This window comes from Pseudorca crassidens, chromosome 3 (genome assembly GCF_039906515.1).
Source record: "Pseudorca crassidens isolate mPseCra1 chromosome 3, mPseCra1.hap1, whole genome shotgun sequence".
In the NCBI taxonomy this organism is placed as follows: domain Eukaryota; kingdom Metazoa; phylum Chordata; class Mammalia; order Artiodactyla; family Delphinidae; genus Pseudorca; species Pseudorca crassidens.
The window spans coordinates 116,165,017-116,180,892 of record NC_090298.1 but is presented as its reverse complement, the minus strand read 5'-3'; the positions used below and the strand labels follow the sequence as shown (position 1 = coordinate 116,180,892).

Here is a 15,876-nt window from a genome sequence, read left to right as displayed (position 1 = left end):
TGTGGTGGTTCATGCCCTGTTTTTTCCTTTCTCTGAAGGAGTTTGCACTGACCAACCCAGAGGAGAGCAGCACCAAAGAAACAGAGAGAAAGGAAACAGCAGAGGAGGAGCTGGATCCCAAGGTCCTGGAGGTGTTTTACCCGACACATGAGTGGCAGGCACTTCGGCCAGGTACCAAGCCCAGCGCTGTCCCCAGGAAACACACTTGAAATTCAAAATGTGTATGTCCTTTCTCCCCCCAGGGCTGGAAGGAACAGCCCCTCTCTGGCCTCCTGGAGGGGAGTAGGGGTGGCTGCTGCTGCAGGACTCAGGGACCTTCGTTTCCCTGCAGAACAGAAATTGTGGCATCTGAGTGCCCTGGAAGGAAGGCAGGTGGTGGGTGGCCGAGCTTTTGGAGCAAGTGATAGAAAACTTTCTTTCCTTGCACTTCTGAAGCACAGGAGCGGCAGTGACATGTGCCTCACTCTGCAAATGCTATTTTGGGCTCTGCTGCTCGGCTCAGTGCTGCTGAAGTATTGTTCATGGGAGAGTCCGGAGCACTGGTGCGGGGCAGGAGTTTTCTGTTGTTAAAGGAACCTGTGCCAAGAAACAGGGGCTGTTCCTGGCCTGGTTTTTAAATGGAGCATCCTCAGAAGGAGCAACTTTCTAACCCTTTTATGGCCCTGGGCCCAGGGCTTAAAATAATAATGAAAAAAGCCAGCAGTTGTGGTGTTTACCACATTCAGATACTGTGCTACGTGCTTCATGTGCATAATCTTGTTCAGTCTTCACAATAATAGGAGCTATTATTGTCTTTATATTCAGATGAAAACATTGAGACTCAGAGAGGTTAGGTGACTTGACCTATGTCATTCAGCCAACTTGTCCTATGTCATTGACCCCAGCCTGGACCCATCTTCCTCTCACTTGTTCTTCTAGAGTCCCATCTGTCCTTGGCTGGAGCCCGACTCTGGTGACACTTGAGCCCATTTTCAGGAGTAGGCTATTTGCGTTCTGCACTGTGGCGGGTGGATGGCAAGCCCTGGCAGCTGCCAGAGTATAGTTTCATCAACTCCTTGCTGATATTCATCACCATGTCCTCACTGCCCCCATTGCTGCTGTGCTGGCAGGGGCAGCGTTTGCTGTGCCAGCCAACTATCTGGTAGCAATATCACTCCTGCTGGGCTTGCATGCGGGTAGTTGCTGCCACAGAAGAGTGATGAATCACCAAGGAAACCAAGTAGGTGCTAATGGAGTTGGGTAGAGGGAGATTTTAGGGACAGAGTTACTGGGTTTAGCAGATCCAACCTCTGGCTGGCCTCCTCCACCTTCCCTGAGAACTGAGCCCCCCTGGTCTTTGGGGACTAAAACTAGAGGGGCTCTCAGGGTGTGGGAAGTGGAGGATGTATGCTGTATACACTGATTTTACGTGATTAAAAGTGCTTGTACCACTTTTAACCAGGCAAGTGCCTTGAGCCGATGGAGGTCAATGTCCTGTCATCCCTACTCCTACCGTCTCTTTTCCTGTGGCACCCTTCAGGACCCCAGTCCACATTGCAGAACAAGCCTGAAAGTTCTGACCCAGGGCCCTTGCCCAGCCTCTGGGCAGTGGGGCTCCTGTTCATGGTTAAGCAAAAGAGCCCTTTTTGTATCTTTGGGGAGGGAGGGCCAGATCCTGTGTAACAAGGGCAGGCTGAGGGCTCTGAGCACCTCCTGGAGAATTAGAGTGGAGTACTGATTTTTATATTTAACTTGTTGTCCCATTGACATCATCTTCTGCCTTCTAGTTTCTCAATAGCCCCTTATAAGTTGTTCTGCCCCAAAGTCCCTTGAAGCTGCCCCAAAGGCTGGGGTGTTATGCTTGAGCACAGACACTCAGCTCTGGGGGCAAAGCAAGTCTAGGTCCAGACATGCTTGCCCCATATCCCAAGAGTGTTTTTCATTTCACCTACACTCACCCCCAAAGCAGGACCAGTGAGGGGAGGGAAAGTGAGAGATTTGTTATGGCCTCAGGGTTTGATGTGTGGTGACTGAGTCTGGTACTGTCGAGGCAGACAAGACTCTCTTAGGTCCCAGGACAGGATCAAGGTGTTCTGTGTGTATATTAAGGTTTTATATGTTATGTCTGTTGGTAGGAAATTGACATCTCAGTAGTCTGTGTGGATAGCTGGCACTTACCTTTAATCAGAGTATATTTAATTCACCACATAACGAATGCTGCCTGGGAGCTTCCATCACAGCTACTGAAAGGTTAAAAGGAATGTAGCCAGTCCCAGGGTGAGTAGATAAATGAGGAGGTAGTATAATTTAGTGGTAGAGAGCACAGACTTTATTTTATTTTTTAAAGATTTATTTATTATTCATTTATTTATTTATTTTTGGCTGTGTCGGGTCTTAGTTGCAGCATGCAGGATCTTTGTTGAGGCATGTGGGATCTTTTGTTGCGGCACGCGGGGTTGTGGTGCGTGGGCTTTACTCTAGTTGTGGCATGCGGGTTTTCTCTCCTCTAGTTGTGGTGCGTGGGTTCCAGAGCGCATGGGCTCCGTAGTTTGCAGCATGTGGGCTCTAGTTGAGGTACGTGAGCTCAGTAGTTGTGGCGTGCAGGCTTAGTTGTCCCGTGGCGTGTGGGATCTTAGTTCCCTGACCAGGGATTGAACCCGCATTCCCTGCATTGTAAGGCATATTTTAGCACTGGACCACCAGGGAAGTCCCAAGCACAGACTTTAGACTGATCCAGTCCTGGGTTCAAATCTTAGCTTTGCTACTTAGGGGGTCTTGGGCAAGTCACTGAATCCTTCTGCCCTTCAGTTCCCCCATTGGTGATGTTGGGGAAATGTCCTGCCCTGCCTGCTGCAGAGGCTGTTTTGAGGATTCCCAACATGTAGACGTTACTCAGTACACAGCAGTTCTGATTTTTAATGGTAAATTTGCCATTTGTGCCACTCCTTAAACTTGATTGTGGAATTGGATGCCAGTGAGGGTACATGAGTATGTAGCCTTCCTGTCCTCTCTGGCTTTAGATAGGGAAGGGAACTTATGGTGACAAGGAGAGACTTTCATGGTCATGGGATGTTCTCCCTCTTTCCTTCCAGGGAGATTTTTGATAAGGGAGCAGAAGGGGTTAATACAACATTTCCTGCCTGAGAGCTAGGTGCATGGCATAGGAAGATGGTGGAATATCTTTTGGGGACTTTTTTTTTTTTTTTTTGCTGTATGCGGGCCTCTCACGGTTGTGGCCTCTCCCGTTGCAAAGCACAGGCTCTGGACGTGCAGGCTCAGCGGCCATGGCTCACGGGCCCAGCCGCTCCGTGGCATGTGGGATCTTCCCGGACCGGGGCACGAACCCGTGTCCCCTGCATCGGCAGGCGGACTCTTAACCACTGCGCCACCAGGGAAGCCCTTTTGGGGACTTTTAAGAGAATGGCAAAATGGCTAGTTTATGTTGACAGTTATTGATTTCAGTTCAGTACCTTCTGTCTCTTTAGGTCTCTGAAGGGAGGACCTCATCTCTGTTGTCCTCAGGTCTCCAAGGAGGGGATACTGGGCTACATGGTCTGGGCTCATTTGAAGGCAGATTTCCTGACTGCCTGCTGTGGCCTGGAATACCAGGGGACCAACCCGTAACTTCATGGACCTTCCTACCAGGCCAGATAGGAGTTGGGCCCCAGTCACTTAGCCCTGGAGCAGCTGTAGGTCACCCTCCTGAAGTCTCCCTGCCTCTGTTATTACTGTCAGCATCCTCACTGCGAGTCGCTTGTTCCTGGAAGTGATTTTCCTGTCTCTTTCTCTCTCTCTCCTGGTTTATTTTGGGATCTGTCATACCTTACGGAGGCACAGCAAGCATTTGAGTGTGGATTCAGCATCAGCTGTTCACAAGCAAGCAGAGGAAAGCTGTTTGCTGGCAGGTCCTGTGGGTTCTGGGCAGGGAACTCAGGAATTTGTCCTAGGGCTGAGGACCCCTGTACCCCAGGCTTTGTGCCTGTGCACTTGTTATTAGAGAAAACTGGTCACAGCCAGATATTGTGGGTCTTTTGGTCCCTGGGCATTTCCTGAGATCCTGCTTTGTGCCAGGCACTGTACTGGTAGCCAGAGACAGATAATAGTTCACATTTACTTAGCATCGACTGTGCCAGGCATCTTTTGAGGGCAGGTGCTATAACTACCCTCATTTTCATAGACAAAAATGAGTCTCAGAGATAAGTGACTTAGCCAAATGACCAGTAGGTGGTAGAGACAGAATTCAGATCTAGCTTTGTTTGGCCCTAAGCTTGAGCTCTTAACCACTGTACCATAATGTCTTTCTGGGTAGCAAATGCGACATGACCCCTGCCTTCCAGCAGCTTATGGTCTCACAGAGGATACAGAGAGAAAAAGTGTTTTGGATGTCCTGGTTTGTTTTGGAAGTGTCCTGTGCTCAGTGAGGGCACAAAGGCGGGTATGGGGAGGCCAGGCCAGGGCCTTCTCTCTATCCCTGAGATCTTGGTAGAGCTTTGAGTCAAATTTTATGATGCTAAACTTCCAAACCCACCTTCAGTTCTCTTTTTGAACTGTGTGGCCTTGGTCAGTTTGATTAGAATCTCTGAACCTTAGTTTCCTCATATGGAAATAGGGATGAAAATACCTACTTCACAGAGATGGTGTGAGACTGAAACAAGATTAACACGTGTAAAATGTTTCACTCTGGGCCTGACACATAGGAAATATTCAATAAATGGCTATAGTTGTCATTTAAAAAATATACCTTTGCTGCTGCCTCCCTTTCCTTGGGGACCTGAAGGAAAAGTGAAGGTGATGAGGCTATCTGAGCAAAGGCCTCTCTTGTTTTGCCCCTTACCCAGTGCTATATGTTGGCCTCATATGGGTTCAGGGAAGCTTAGACTTGGGGCTTCTTATTGACCTGAGGTGACTTCCAGGCTCTGAAATACTGTGTGAGAGCCTCTGGAATATTGGCATTAGCACAAAGAGCCACTTGATGGGAGCATGCAGGAAGCCTGTGCAGGAACACGTTCATGTGAGGGGGTTAAAAAAAAAAAAAAAGTCTAAATCATCAACAACTGATGAGAGCAATCCAAGAATTATAGAGCACCAGCCATCTGGTCAGATCATTTCAGATCTGCACGAGCAATAGGAGGGAATTGAATTTTAAAAACCTCATTTATGATAGACCAGCTACTCTGTTTCAGGCACTTAAGGGAGGAGTCTGATTTCCTGCAGGCCCTGGACATCTGTCTGAAGGAACACCTGACTCTGGTCTGGGTGACTCTGCAGGATTGTCTTTGTGAGACCTTTGGCCCCTTGCAGCTTAGAAGAGGCTGTGTGATCTTCCAGTCCTCAGACACCAACTTGGTATCCAATAATTCAATTCATTTCTGACACTATCTACCTGGAATTAGTGTCAGATCCCACAGTTAAAGGGCTCAGTCCCACTGCCTCTAATTCAGATGCTAGTCACAAGTCCCAGGCCACTGGACTTGTGACTGACCAGCTATAAATTAGGGATTCCCACAGTTCCCTCCTCAGGTTTGATAATTTGCTAGAACAGCTTACAGAACTCAGGAAAACACTTTACTTATGTTTACTGGTTTTTTATAAAGGCTACAACTCAGAATAGCCAAGTGGAAGAGATGCATAGAAGGTATGGGGGGTGGGGTGCAGAGCTTTCATGCCCTCTCTGGACACACTGCCCTCCCAGTACTTCTAGGTGTTCACCAATCAGAAGCTCTTGGAAGCCCCCTAGGGGCTTTTATGGAGGTTTCATTATTTAGGCATGATTGATTAAGTCATTGGCCATTGGAGATTGAACTCAGTCTCCAGCCCCCCTTTCCTCCCTGGAGGTGGGGCTAAAAGTTCCAACTGTCTAATCAAGGCGTGGTCTTTCTGGTGACCTGCCCTCATCTTGAAGTTACCTAATTCCACACACACACACACACACACACACACACACACACACACACACACACACACACACACACACACACACACCCCATCCACCCATCCCCCGCCAGAGTCATTTCAGGAACCAGGGATAAAAACCAGATACTTTTTTTTTTTTTTTAAATACCACAGGCTACAATTGAGGTGGGACTAAGGGGCAAAGCTCCCAGTGCCTTCTGCCACCTACCCAGCTCTGTGGTAGTCAGGAGGGATCTTCCTTACAGGTTATCTTATTCCCCAGGATGGTCCACAAGAGTATGACCTGCTTGTGTCCCATCGTTCACACACAGGCACACACACACACCTCGAGGCCTATGAGCGGTGGGTGAGAGTAGGGGTATTGGTTAAGGGCAGTTCATACCTAAGCTCCTCTTGCTCATGAGAGTGGGGAGGTTGGGACTTCTTGGCTGCCACTGGGAGGTAATGGCCTGAGGGAGGGCTATAGCAAGGGGCCTCTGTTGAATGATCTTTCACCCTGGCTCAGAGCAGTGCTGGAAAAGTGGAGCAGGGGCGGGATAGAGGAAACTGCATGCTTTTTGTGTGGTGTGGTAATCTATGTCCTCTCTTGAACACAAGTTGCTATCTCCAACAACTTTTCAGTATGAGGTGTTCAGCAGAGCTTATCTTTGGTGCTACCTCCTTCTGCATAGTGCCTTCCTCCCCTACTTTGAAACCTTTCAAGTCTTCTGGGGATTCCCCAAGAACTTCATTTGTTTCTCTCCTGCCTATACTTCTAGTTCATCTCCCCCATTACTGCCACCTCTCTAGCCTTTGTTAAGCATCTCTACTCTGAGCATCTCCTTTACTCCTTATCAGTATGAGTTTGTCAGGGAACTGCTGGGGGCATAGCAGGATGCCAGGCCTCTTGAGACCTGTAGGAGCAATGTCAGAGGCTCCAAATTACCCTGTACTGGGAGAGAAAATAATGGTGGGCTGGAATACGTGAAGGCCCCACATGGCTCCATAAGGACAGTTTAGAGCTCTTCATTTCAGAGAGACACCATTTCCCATATGTGGACTTCTCCCAGGATGGCTGACCACTGCCCCATAGCAGCCAAATTCCACACCCCCCTGGGAGGAGCAGGTGGAGGCCAGGGCAGGATGGCCACTGTCAAGGTTGAGGCCACTTTGAGACTAGCTGGCTGAGCACTGTACTGGCACCAGAGCATCTCTGCCTGGGCTTTGGCCTTAAGTACCTGGATGGGGCAGGCCTGGGTCCAGTTTTCAGTCTGTGGACTTGGATGGTTGGACATCTGCTTTCTAACAAGCGTTTACATGCTTAATGCTCACCCTAGGCCCTTATTCTTCCCTTCTTCTCCTTCCTCCATCTACTGGTTCTCTCTGAGGTTTAATAAAGAGTACTTAGAGTTGCACAGCCTCAGCTTTCAAAGATCGGGACCCGCAAACTGACTTAAGTAAAAAAACTTAGACTGGATTAGGGATAATGGAAAACTAGCTGCCAAAACCAGTTCTGGCCCTTACACCCAGGGCTTGACTTTAATTCAGAGAATCTGTGGAGCCTCCACTTCCCTTCTTTCTCTAATATTGCCCTCGCCCTACTGGCTAAGACTGTCTAGGCTATCTCCAAGGTTGGGATTAACCAGGGCTGGGAATAGCTCTCAAGGACTGATCTGGAGCTGGGATGAGAGGCCCTTTTCCAGAGCTTGTTCCATTCCTAGATTTGTCACAGTACTGGAGGTAGGACTTGATTGGTAACTTAAGAGGAGATAATATTTGACTAGGTAGAGAAGAGGACAGGTAGGAGGGGAGGATGACATGAACTCTCACTTTAAAAGTGAGAGTATATCTACCTGGTAGGAGAGGCAGAGATGTGTAGCAGAATAATGGGATGGTGGTGGTACGCAGCATCCCCTCTGTCAGGATAGGGGGTGGTAGGAGGAAAGAGAATTGAAAAGCAGTAGATCTAACTATGTGAAAATAAGTGTGTAGTTTAGTCCATTCAGGGCTGTGCCGTGAATGGGAGATGAGGAAATGAAGAAGGACGATATAAACTCCTGAGTCTGAGGAGTTTGAAAATAAGTGGAAGAAGAGAATGAAAACGGTAACTTCACAGATAGCCACACCAAAAAATTCATTTCTTGTTACATTTGTTGAACTCCTATAATGTTCCAGGTATAGTACTTGATGTCGGAGATACCATGGTGGGCATTGACAGAGGGGCTTGCCTGCCTGGGCTTATGGTGGAGGAAGACCCCAGGCAGGAATATAATGCTGTGAGAAGACAGAGGTGTGGCCCTGAAGGAACATCTTCCCAGAGGCAGCTCTTCATTTCAGAGAGACACTGAAGCATTGAAGCTGAATGGAGAGAGCTTTTGTGTGCGTTGGAAGGCAGAGGGGGAAGGAGGCACTGCTGACAGATTTGAAATCCTAGAGAGAAGATCATTGATGAGGCAAAGTTGTTTAGGTGGCAGATGGAAAGACTTGGCCTCATGAATGTGATGAGCCTTGGAAATTTGAAGCACAGCCTAGAGAAAAACAAGGAAAAGTACGAGAGATGTAGAGGGAAATTGAGGAAGCTTCCATTAGATGTCTTCGATTTTCTGAGTCAAGCCAAGGGTGGGGTTTTTACCTTGGATGATGAAAGAGAAGGCCTTGATTGGGTGCTTAAGGAATGGCGGGGTTAAGGAATAACCACTGTGAGGAAGTTGCTCAATCAAGCGGTCAGAACTAAGCATTGCCCAGCATCAGGGGCAAGTTGACGACTGACAGCCTGACTTTGTTCTGGGCCAGGACCAGTGGACTTGGTGACTTTCTAGAGCAATGTGAGCCCTGGACAGTGGTTAGGTGAAGTGTGAGGAAAGATGGGTAGATCATTAAGGAGACTGTTGGATTGTCTTTGGGATTGATGAGGGAGACCTTTAGCCTATGGGGCAAGCTGGAGAGCTTTAGTGGAAGCTCCTCTGAACCTACTCTAACCTCCCCTCTTCTGAAACAGGGATTATCAGGACTCTTTGAGGCTCTTGGCAGTGCTCAAAGTCAGAGTTCGGGTGGTACCCCACTAGCCACTGATCTTCTAGGCAGGCCTGAAAAGAACCTGAATGAAGCAGAGCTTGTGTGCAGTGGGCTCTGTAAGCCTTTTGTTCCTTGTGCTCTGATCAGACTGATTTTATTTCTGTTCATGTTGGGGTTTTGCTTTGTTACTTTTCATAGACTAGTAGGTTATTGGTCTTGCCTTATTTCCCATAATATGTTGATTTGAGACAAACAAATTGATTTATATTTTAATTTCTTTAGTTCTCAGAATAGTCTGTTTGTAGTTTATATAATGCAGTTGTTTGAAAGGAGAGAATCATTTCTTTGGATTAAAAAGTTTTCAGATTTGATTACCTGTGGCCATAATTAGTTTATCTGAGCAGAGGTGAGGTTTTTTGTTTTAACATCTTTATTGGAGTATAATTGCTTTACAATGGTGTGTTAGTTTCTGCTTTATAACAGAGTGAATCAGCTATACATATACATATATCCCCATATCTCTTCCCTCTTGTGCTCCCTCCCTCCCATCCTCCCACCCCTCTAGGTGGTCACAAAGCACTGAGCTAATCTCCCTGTGCTATGCGGCTGCTTCCCACTAGCTATCTATTTTACGTTTGGTAGTGTATATATGTCCATGCCACTCTCTCACTTTGTCCCAGCTTACCCTTCCCCCTCCCGTATCCTCAAGTCCATTCTCTAGTAGGTCTGTGTCTTTATTCCCGTTCTGCCCCAAGGTACTTCATGACCTTTTTCTTTTTATTTCATACATATATGTTAGCATATGGTATTTGTTTTTCTCTTTCTGACTTACTTCACTCTATATTGACAAACTCTAGGTCCATCCACCTCACTACAAATAACTCTATTTCGTTTCTTTTTATGGCTGAGTAATATTCCATTGTATACACGTGCCACATCTTCTTTATCCATTCATCTGTCGATGGACACTTAAGTTGCTTCCATGTCCTGGCTATTGTAAATAGAGCTGCAATGAACATTGTGGTACATGACTCTTTTTGAATTATGGTTTTCTCAGGGTATATGCCCAGTAGTGGGATTGCTGGGTCGTATGGTAGTTCTATTTTTACTTTTTTAAGGAACCTCCATACTGTTCTCCATAGTGGCTGTATCAATTCACATTCCCACCAACAGTGCAAGAGGGTTCCCTTTTCCTCACACCCTCTCCAGCATTTATTGTTTGTAGATTTTTTGATGATGGCCATTCTGACTGGTGTGAGATGATACCTCATTGTAGTTTTGATTTGCATTTCTCTAATAATTAATGATGTTGAGCATTCTTTCATGTGTTTGTTGGCAATCTGCATATCTTCTTTGGAGAAATGTCTGTTTAGGTCTTCTGCCCATTTTTGTATTGGGTTGTTTGTTTTTTTGATATTGAGCTTCATGAGCTGCTTGTAAATTTTGGAGATTAATCCTTTGTCAGTTGCTTCATTTGCAAATATTTTCTCCCATTCTGAGCGTTCTCTTTTCGTCTTGTTTATGGTTTCCTTTGCTGTGCAAAAGCTGTTAAGTTTCATTAGGTCCCATTTATTTATTTTTGCTTTTATTTCCATTTCTCTAGCAGGTGGGTCAAAAAGGATCTTGCTGTGATTTATGTCATAGAGTGTTCTGCCTGTGTTTTCCTCTAAGATTTTGATAGTGTCTGGCTTTACATTTAGGTCTTTAATCCATTTTGGGTTTATTTTTGTGTATGGTGTTAGGGAGTGTTCTAATTTCATTCTTTTACATGTAGCTGTCCAGTTTTCCCAGCACCACTTATTGAAGAGGCTATCTTTTCTCCACTGTATATTCTTGCCTCCTTTATCAAAGATAAGGTGACCATATGTGCATGGGTTTATCTCTGGGCTTTCTATCCTGTTCCATTGATTTATATTTCTGTTTTTGTGCCAGTACCATACTGTCTTGATTACTATAGCTTTGTAGTATAGTCTGAAGTCAGGGAGCCTGATTCCTCCAGCTCCGTTTTTCTTTCTCAAGATTGCTTTGGCTATTCGGGGACTTTTGTGTTTCCACAAAATTGTGAAATTTTTTTGTTCTAGTTCTGTGAAAAATGCCAGTGGTAGTTTGATAGGGATTTCTTTGAACCTGTAGATTGCTTTGGGTAGTAGAGTCATTTTCACAATGTTGATTCTTCCAATCCAAGAACGTGGTATATGTCTCCATCTATTTGTATCATCTTTAATTTCTTTCATCAGTGTCTTATAGTTTTCTGCATACAGGTCTTTTGTCTCCTTAGGTAGGTTTATTCCTAGGTATTTTATTCTTTTGTTGCAATGGTAAACGGGAGTTGGGAGTGTTCCTTAATTTCACTTTCAGATTTTTCATCATTAGTGTGTAGGAATGCAAGAGATTTCTGTGCATTAATTTTGTATCCTGCTACTTTACCAAATTCATTGATTAGCTCTAGTAGTTTTTTGGAAGCATCTTTAGGATTCTGTATGTATAGTATCATGTTATGTGCAAAGAGTGACAACTTTACCACTTCTTTTCTGATTTGGATTCCTTTATTTTTCTTTCTCCTCTGATTGCTGTGGCTAAAACTTCCAAAACAATGTAGAATAATAGTGGTGAGAGTGGGCAACCTTATTTTGTTCCTGATCTTAGAGGAAATGGATTAGTTTTTCACCATTTGTCATATATGGCCTTTATTCTGTTGAGGTAAGTTCCCTCCATGCCTACTTTCTGGAGGGTTTTTATCGTAAATGGGTGTTGATTTTGTCAAAAGCTTTTTCTGCATCTATTGAGATGATCATATGGTTTTTATTCTTCACTTTGTTAATATGGTGTATCAGATTGATTGACTTGCGTATATTGAAGAATCCTTGCTTTCCTGGGAAAAACCCCACTTGATCATGGTGTATGATCCTTTTAATGTGCTGTTGGATTCTGTTTGCTAGTATTTTGTTGAGGATTTTTGCATCTATGTTCATCAGTGATACTGCCCTGTAGTTTTCTTTCTTTGTGACCTCTTTGTCTGGTTTTGGTGTCAGGGTGATGGTGGCCTCTTTGAATGAGTTTGGGAGTGTTCCTCTCTCTGCTATATTTTGGAAGTGTTTGAGAAGGATAGGTGTTAGCTCTTCTCTAAATATTTGATAGAATTTGCCTGTAAAGCCATCTGGTCCTGGGCTTTTGTTTGTTGGAAGATTTTTAATCACAGTTTCAATTTCAGTGCTTGTGATTGGTCTGTTTATATTTTCTGTTTCTTCCTGGTTCAGTCTCGGAAGGTTGTACCTTTCCAAGAATTTGTCCATTTCTTCCAGGTTGTCCATTTTATTGGCATAGAGTTGCTTGTAGTAATCTCTCATGATCCTTTGTATTTCTGCAGTGTCAGTTGTTACTTCTCCTTTTTCATTTCTAATTCTGTTGATTTGAGTTTTCTCCCTTTTTTTCTTGATGAGTTTGGCTAATGGTTTATCCAGTTTGTTTATCTTCTCAAAGAACCAGCTTTTAGTTTTATCGAACTTTGCTATTATTTTCTTCATTTCTTTTTCATTTATTTCTGATCTGTTCTTTATGATTTCTTTCTTTCTGCTAACTTTGGGGTTTTTTGGTTCTTCTTTCTCTAATTGCTATAGGTGTAAGGTTAGGTTGTTTATTTGAGATGTTTCTTAACGTAGGATTGTATTGCTATAAACTTCCCTCTTAGAACTGCTTTTGCTGCATCCCATAGGTTTTGGGTTGTCATGTTTTCATTGTCATTTGTTTCTAGGTATTTTTTGATTTCCTCTTTGATTTCTTCAGTGATCTCTTGGTTATTAAGTAGTGTATTGTTTAGCCTTCATGTGTTTGTATTTTTTACAGGTTTTTTCCTGTAATTGGTATCTAGTCTCATAGTGCTGTGGTCAGAAAAGATACTTGATACGAGTTCAATTTTTTAAAATTTACCAAGGCTTGATTTGTGACCCAAGATATGATCTATCCTGGAGAATGTTCCATGAGCACTTGGGAAGAAAGTGTGTTCTGTTGTTTTTGGATGGAATGTCCTATAAATATCAGTTAAGTCCATGTTGTTTAATGTATCATTTAAAGCTTGTGTTTCCTTATTTATTTTCATTTTGGATGATCTGTCCATTGGTGAAAGTGGGGTGTTAAAATCCCCCATGTGATTGTGTTACTGTCGATTTCCCCTTTTATGGTTGTTAGCTTTTGCCTTATGTACTGAGGTGCTCGTATGTTGGGTGCATAAATATTTACAATTGTTATATCTTCTTCTTGGATTGATCCCTTGATCATTATGGAGTGTCCTTCTTTGTCTGTTGTAATAGTCTTTGTTTTAAAGCCTATTTTATCTGATATGAGAATTGCTGCTTTAGCTTTCTTTTGATTTCCATTTTCATGGAATATCTTTTTCCATCCCCTCACTTCCAGTCTGTATGTGCCCCTAGGTCTGAAGTGGGTCTCTTGTAGACAGTGTGTATACAGGTCATTTTTATGTATCCATTCAGCCAGTCTATTTCTTTTGGTTGAAGTATTTAATCCATTTACATTTAAGGTAATTATCGATATGTATGTTCCTATTACCATTTTCTTGTTTTCGGTTTGTTATTGTAGGTCTTTCCTTTCTCTTGTGTTTCCTGCCTAGAGAAGTTTCTTTCCTTTTGTTGTAAAGCTTGTTTGGTGGTGCTGAATTCTCTTAGCTTTTGCTTGTCTGTAAAGGTTTTCATTTCTCCATCGAATCTGAATGAGATCCTCGCTTGGTAGAGTAATCTTGGTTGTAGGTTTTTCCCTTTCATCACTTTAAATATGTCCTGCCACTCCCTTCTGGCTTGCAGAGTTTCTGCTGGAAGTTCAGCTTTTAACCATATGGGGATTCCCTTGTATGTTATTTGTTGTTTTTCCCTTGCTGCGTTTTTTTTTTTTTTTTTTTTTTTGCGGTACACGGGCCTGTCACTGTTGTGGCGTCTCCTGTTGCGGAGCACAGGCTCTGGATGCGCAGGCTCAGCGGCCATGGCTTACGGGCCCAGCCGCTCTGCGGCATGTGGAATCTTCCTGGACCAGGGCATGAACCCGTGTCCCCTGCATTGGCAGGTGGACTCTCAACTTCTGCGCCACCAGGGAAGTCCTTCCCTCGCTGCTTTTAATATTTTTTCTTTGTATTTAATTTTTGATAGTTTTATTAATATGTCTTGGCGTGTTTCTCCTTGCATTTATCCTGTATGGGACTCTCTGTGCTTCCTGGACTTCATTAACTATTTCCTTTCCCATATTTGGGAAGTTTCTAACTATAATCTCTTCAAATATTTTCTCAGTCCCTTTCTTTTTCTCTTCTTCTTCTGGGACCCCTATAATTCGAATGTTGGTGTGTTTAATGTTGTCCCAGAGGTCTCTGAGGCTGTCCTCAATTATTTTAATTCTTTTTTCTTTATTCTGCTCTGCAACAGTTATTTTCACTGTTGTATCTTTCAGGTCACTTATCCGTTCTTCTGCCTCAGTTAATCTGCTATTGATTCCTTCTAGAGAATTTTTCATTTCATTTTTTGTGTTGTTCATCACTGTCTTAAGTCCTTGTTAAACATTTCTTGTTTTTTCTCCATTCTATTTCCAAGATTTTGGATCATCTTTACTATCATTATTCTCAATTCTTTTTCAGGTAGACTGCCTATTTCCTCTTCATTTGTTTGGTCTGGTGGGTTTTTACCTTGCTCCTTCATCTGCTGTGTGTTTCTCTGTCTTCTCCTTTTGCTTAACTTACTGTGTTTGGGGTCCCCTTTTTGCAGGCTGCTGGTTCGTAGTTCCCGTTGTTTTTGGTGTCTGCCCCCAGTGGCTAAGATTGGTTCAGTGGGTTTTGTAGGCTTCCTGGTGGAGGGGACTAGGGCCTGTTTTCTGGTGGATGAGACTGGATCTTGTCTTTCTGGTGGGCAGGTCCACGTCTGGTGGTGTGTTTTGTGGTGCTGTGACCTTATTATGATTTTAGGCAGCCTCACTGCTAACAGGTGCGGTTGTGTTCCTGTCTTGCTAGTTGTTTGGCATAGGGTGTCCAGCACTGTAGCTTGCTGGTTGTTGAGTGGAGCTGGGTCTTGGCGTTGAGATGGATATCTCTGGGAGATTTTCACCATTTGATGTTACGTGTAGCTGGGAGCTCTCTGGTGGACCAGTGTCCTGAACTCGGCTCTCCCATCTCAGAGGCACAGGCCTGACGGCTGGCCGGAGCACCAAGACCCTGTCATCCACACGACTCAATAAAAGAGAGAAAGAAAGGGAGGGAGGGAGGGAGGAAGGAAGGACGGAAGAAAAATAAAGTTATTAAAAATAAGAAAAATAATTTAAAAAGTAATAAAACAAAAGAAATAAGAGAGCAACCAAACCAAAAACTAATCCCCCAATGATAACAGGCGTTAAAAACTATACTAAAAAAAAAAAAAAAAAAGAATAGACAGAATCCTAGGACAAATGGTAGAAGCACAGCTCTACAGACAAAATCACACACAGAAGCATACACATACACACTCACAAAAAGAGAAAAAGGGAAAACAATATATGTATTGTTGCTCCCAAAGTCCAGCGCCTCAATTTGGGATGATTCGTTGTCTATTCAGGTATTCCACAGATGCAGGGTACATCAAGTTGATTGTGGAGATTTAATCCGCTGCTCCTGAGGCTTCTGGGAGAGATTTCCCCTTCTTTTCTTTATTCACACACCTTCTGGGGTTCAGCTTTGGGTTTGGCCCCGCCTCTGCGTGTAGGTCGACTGAGGGCGTCTGTTCCTTGCTCAGACAGTACGGGGTTAAAAGAGCAGCTGATTGGGGGGCTCTGGCTCACTCAGGCCAGGAGGAGGGCAGGGTTAGGAATGCGGGGCGAGCCTGTGGCGGCAGACGCCAGCATGACGTTGCACCAGCCTGAGGCACGCCCTGTGTTCTCCTGGGGAAGTTGTCCCTGTATCACGGGACCCTGGTAGTGGCGGGTTGAACAGGCTCCCGGGAGGGGAGGTATGGATAGTGACCAGTGCTT

General features: G+C 44.4%; 1 protein-coding gene across 5 annotated transcripts in view; it reads left to right on the top strand.

Annotated features, from left to right (window-relative positions):
* The window catches only part of SIL1 (SIL1 nucleotide exchange factor), a 299,033-nt gene that overhangs the window by 123,158 nt on the left and 159,999 nt on the right, over positions 1-15,876 (top strand). For all 5 annotated transcript variants that reach the window (XM_067731902.1, XM_067731904.1, XM_067731901.1 and 2 more), the window contains exon 3: positions 39-171. In XM_067731902.1, coding sequence (XP_067588003.1) covers positions 39-171 — 133 coding nt within the window. The remainder of the gene's footprint in view (positions 1-38; positions 172-15,876) is intronic.